The 5,155-nt window shown below is 36.0% G+C and overlaps 1 protein-coding gene across 1 annotated transcript; it reads left to right on the top strand.

The window, feature by feature from the left end:
• The first annotated feature begins 294 nt into the window (after positions 1 to 294).
• LOC147508222 (CBL-interacting serine/threonine-protein kinase 6-like) lies at positions 295 to 2,124 on the top strand. Its single transcript, XM_086600789.1, is given in 2 exon segments — positions 295 to 904; positions 906 to 2,124. Coding segments are annotated over 2 exon segments (1,314 nt in total). The 5' UTR covers positions 295 to 586; the 3' UTR covers positions 1,902 to 2,124.
• The last annotated feature ends 3,031 nt before the right edge of the window (positions 2,125 to 5,155 follow it).

Here is a 5,155-nt window from a genome sequence, read left to right as displayed (position 1 = left end):
CAGAAAAATTAAAAATAAAATTAAAATGTCGTAACTTATACGGTTGGCCACGGCAAAAATAGACCACAGAATTAATAGAATGTTTGTCATCTGAAAACTCAGTCTAATGCAACAAATACCCTTGAATATTTTCATCTACGTACCCAGCCAAGCAATAAAATGACTGTTCCTACCCTCATAACAACCAATAATTCAGAACAGTTTTGGAAAATGAACACTTGTCACACACACATGCCATAGGCTAAATATGTAACTTCAGACTCTCCGGCTCTATATAAACGAAGGCATGACACTGAAACGAGAGAAACCAGCCCTCAAATTCTCAACGCCCACCGCCTCTCATTTCATCTTCATCCTCAAAAACCAAAACCAACATTAAAAAAAAACAAAACATCTCTAGCACCATCTATTGCGAATGCAGAAAGATGGAGGGAGCTTTTTATACCAAGCCTGATTTAAGAGGAAAAGCCAAGAAAATAATTCCAGACCGGAATTGCCATCGTAAACACGTAGAAGACGGGTAGTTCTAAATTCTAATACCCCATCCTCGTTTCCTTGATAGTTTGAAGTGTTTGGTTTGTGTAAAATGGTTGAAAAGATGATGGAAAGCGGCGGGGCAGCGAGTATACTTCATGGCAAGTATGAACTAGGCCGGATTCTAGGACATGGAACTTTTGCAAAAGTTTACCATGCAAGAAACATCGCTACGGGTAAATCCGTAGCGATGAAAGTTGTAGGAAAAGAGAAAGTAATTCAAGTGGGTATGATGGAGCAAATAAAAAGAGAGATTTCTGTAATGAAAATGGTGAAGCACCCAAACATAGTTGAGCTTCATGAAGTGATGGCAAGTAAATCAAAGATTTACTTTGCCATGGAGTTTGTTAGAGGTGGAGAGTTATTCTCGAAAAGTTGCTAAAGGGAGACTGAAAGAAGATGTTGCTAGAACTTATTTCCAACAGCTGATATCAGCCATTGATTTTTGTCACAGTCGTGGGATTTATCATCGAGATTTGAAGCCAGAGAATATTCTTCTTGATGAGTTTGGAAATCTTAAGGTAACTGATTTTGGTCTAAGTGCTTTTACTGAACATTTGAAACAAGATGGGTTATTGCATACCACTTGTGGTACACCTGCTTATGTTGCTCCAGAAGTGATTGGGAAAAAGGGGTACGATGGTGCTAAGGCTGATTTATGGTCTTGTGGTGTTATTTTATATGTATTGTTAGCCGGATTTTTACCCTTTCAAGATGATAATGTTGTTGCCATGTACAAGAAGATTTATAGAGGGGACTTTAAATGTCCCCCTTGGTTTTCATCTGATGCTAGGCGACTTGTTACAAAGCTTTTGGATCCTAATCCTAGTTCTAGAATCACGATTTCGAAGATTATGGAGACTTCTTGGTTCAAGAAATCGTTGCCTAAAGCGGTTTTGACACAAGAAGAGAAGGAATTTGAGCTTGGGGTTGATCAATCTGAACTCAAAGTGAAGCAATCCGAGACTTTAAACGCGTTCCATATCATTTCCTTATCGGAGGGGTTTGATTTGTCGCCTTTGTTTGAAGAGAAGAAAAGGGAGGAGAAACTGGAATTGAGATTTGCGACGACTAGGCCAGCTAGTAGTGTGATATCTAAGTTGGAAGATTTAGCCAAGTCAGTGAAGTTTAATGTTAAGAAGAGCGAGTCCAGAGTTAGATTGCAAGGAAATGAGAGCGGAAGGAAAGGGAAACTAGCGATTGAAGCGGAGATATTTGCGGTCACGCCGTCGTTCTTGGTGGTGGAAGTGAAGAAAGATGGAGGAGATACTTTGGAGTATAATCAGTTCTGTAGTAAGGAGCTTAGACCTGCATTGAAAGATATTGTTTGGACATCACCAACTGAGAATAATCCTACACCTGCTTGATGGAAGAAATTAGACGAGCAAAATGTTAGCTAGGGAGTTTAGAATTTGTTATAAATTTTATGTAATTGTAATTTCTTCTTGAACTCTTTCTTCCCCTATCGTCTCAATGTGATTCCTTTGTTATTGTTGTTAATTTATTTTATATTTGTTGTTGCTACTGGGTATTGGAGTATCTGATGAATTGTGTATATGGATTATGGAATTTGGAGACCATCTTGGCTTCTCTCTGTGGACTTTTGCTCTGAAGTCGGTTCCACGTGCTTGTTTTTTTCATTTATTGTATCTATACTTGTATAGAATTATAGACATTTAGAGAATCATTTTGTATATCCATCCCAAGCCCAAAATATCGAATTCGTTTAATATTTGGGTGTATCCAAAAACCGATATATATTGGAAATATTGGATATATATATTTTTTTTGTGATCAGTCTAAACTATCGAAAATATCAGTAAAAAAATATCGTAAATATCAGATATTTATATTAAAAAATGTCAAAAAATCAAACGATATATATCATAAATATTGCATATATATATATATATATATATATATATATATATATATATATATATATATATATATATCGAAAATATATAATTTTATATCGAAAATTTTGATATATATTAGGAAAAAAAAAGAATTCAATATTCGGTAGATATATATCAGATATATTAATATCGGTGTACCAAAAAACGATATATATTGGTGATATATTAGATATATAGACGATATTTTGGGCCTTGATCCATCCTATGTCTGTGTTGTGTTAGAAGTTTGAGAGAATGTTTGTTTATTCACTTTATTGTGATTGATCAATGATGATATACTCATATGCTAATAAGCTAGGGGTGAGAGAATTTGATAAATGCAGTATTAAAAGTTTGCAAAAAAAAAAAAATTGGGGTTTGAGTTGTTAGGGGTGAGAGAATTTGAGAGATACAGTGTTAGTATTGGAAGTTTGCCAAAAAATTGGGATTTGAGTTCTTATAGTTTGGAGATTTTTGTAGACAATTAGTTATATAGTAGTGCAGTGGTAGAGTTTTTCCAATCTCAACCCCCACACAGTAGTAGATCTATCTATGCTGACATTGATATAATAAATTCTTTGGTTCAAGTTGTGTATATTTGCCTAAAGTTTGTTAAACAGTTTTAAACTAATTAGAGAAGAAAAAGGAAAAAGCAAATTGAGCGACTGGATCTTAACTATTTTCTTCAAACACTCGCACCTTTTGCTTGGTCTTGTTCCTGGGACATTGAAAATGACCATTAATCTCAAAATTGAGGTAATTTGGTTATTCCTAATTCCACATTAGATACAAATTGTGTGCGGCTGTTAATCGTCAGAACATCACTTGAGGTGGAAGTTATAATATAGTTTTATAGCTCGAATCTCTGCAGTTTTCTCAAGAAGATTACAAAATGGCAAATGTGTGGTTGGAGCAGAAAATAGGTGGCAAACAGGTGTCACTATTTGGGTGAGTGAAAACAACGCATCCTTACAATTCTAGCAGAAGCAGTGCCAAGTGCCATAGGTGATATTTCTCGATTTTCAGTGATCCAAATCTGAATATCGTGGATCCAGCTGATATTTTGTTGGCTCTGTAATCTGTTGACGACTTGACGCAACACTCCAGACATGTGAGTAATGTGACACTGTCAACATTTTGTCCCATGGTGGGATTACTTATGGATCAAAAATTTAGTGAATAGGAGGAGCACACGGCAAGCTGCTCTTTTTTCAAATATATCGATTATTGCAGTCACTCAGTCAGTAAAGATTTTGCTTTGGTAGTGAATTTATTATTAATTTTTAATTGCAACCAAATTATTCCAAGACAAAGTTCTAAATGAAACGAATGATTAGTTCTGTATCATTTTCGAAATTTGATTAGTTTTAAGAAAATTAATTCTCTTTATAATTACTGACATACTGTAACTGTAAGTTCATTGTTTTTGTTCTCTGTATACCAAATCGGAAAATAAACTAGATCACACAAATTGGAGATATACATTTCCCTGGTTCCAGAAAAGTGCAAATTAAACCAAAAACATTTGTACATTCTTTTGTGAGGATACTTTTATCTTAACTGTGAAGATCTGAATCTTAAAAGCGGCCATGAGCCCATGACTCGTACTATTATCAACATCAGTCGTGCGCTATATGAAAAAGATTTGGTGGTCTCGGCACCAACTATTAGGGACACCGGACACCTAACTCATGTAGTTGCTGTCATCACCTAAAACAAGTTTATCTCGTATCCATTATATTATTTATTTATATGTCAAGGGATTGATTCCTTTTGGAGCTCTGCAGACTGTTAATCTGTTTCTGTTATATAAATCACAAAAAGTTTGGTAACATGCAATCCAGATCATTCAGTTGAGATTGTCTTATGGGTCAAGCAATCAGGGGCGGACCAACAGCACAACTTTCACCAAAACAAAAAAATTACTATGTATAATACATACTATTTGGAACTTAACACACTATATATAGTTATAAGATTAACTTAGTAGCTCCCCTTGATTTGAATACCTGGTTCCGCCCCTGCAAGCAATGATCAAGTGCTGATTACCAACTACAGTGAGCTTTGTCTTCATTTGTCCATAACAAACCGCGGATTGCTCACACAATATATAGTCAAGAATCAAGATAGTGTGCGTTCTACATGACTGCTTCAAGATGGCTTGTGAGCATGAACGCGCAAATCTAAATGCCAAAGTCTATATTTATTAGACTGCTAAAATGTACATTCCGTGCCATGATTTTGAAACAAATAAACTAGCCAAAGTAAAAAATGGATAGGCAAGTCGTAAGTCCATGTAGAAGTTCATAGGCAGGAGACGTTCTAAGTTGGAACTTTCGAAGCCCATTCTCAAGTTGATTTGGGCTTCAGTAGGTAGGCTAGGCCCATCGTCTGCTCTATCTCCATGATGCCTATTTACAGCTAGGGCAGGGAATCGGGTCGGGTTTGACCCGAATCTGATCCGACCTGAACCCAAATAGTTCGGGTTCGAGTCGATTTTTATATCCGTTTATTTATTCGGGTCGGGGTCGTAGTTGGATCTGTCAGATTCGGGTTCGGATATATTTTTAGTGTTATCCGATCGGATTAGTCGGATATAATCGGGTTTGGATATTAAATTTCGAATATAATCGGATTTGGGTTCGGATATTATAAAACTATTTGGATTCGGATATAGCCATATCCGACTCGAACCTGACCCGATCCCTGCCCTATTTACAGCA

Source organism: Coptis chinensis, chromosome 3, assembly GCF_015680905.1.
Source record: "Coptis chinensis isolate HL-2020 chromosome 3, ASM1568090v1, whole genome shotgun sequence".
NCBI classification, from domain to species: Eukaryota; Viridiplantae; Streptophyta; class Magnoliopsida; order Ranunculales; family Ranunculaceae; genus Coptis; species Coptis chinensis.
This window is presented reverse-complemented; position numbering and strand designations above follow the sequence as displayed.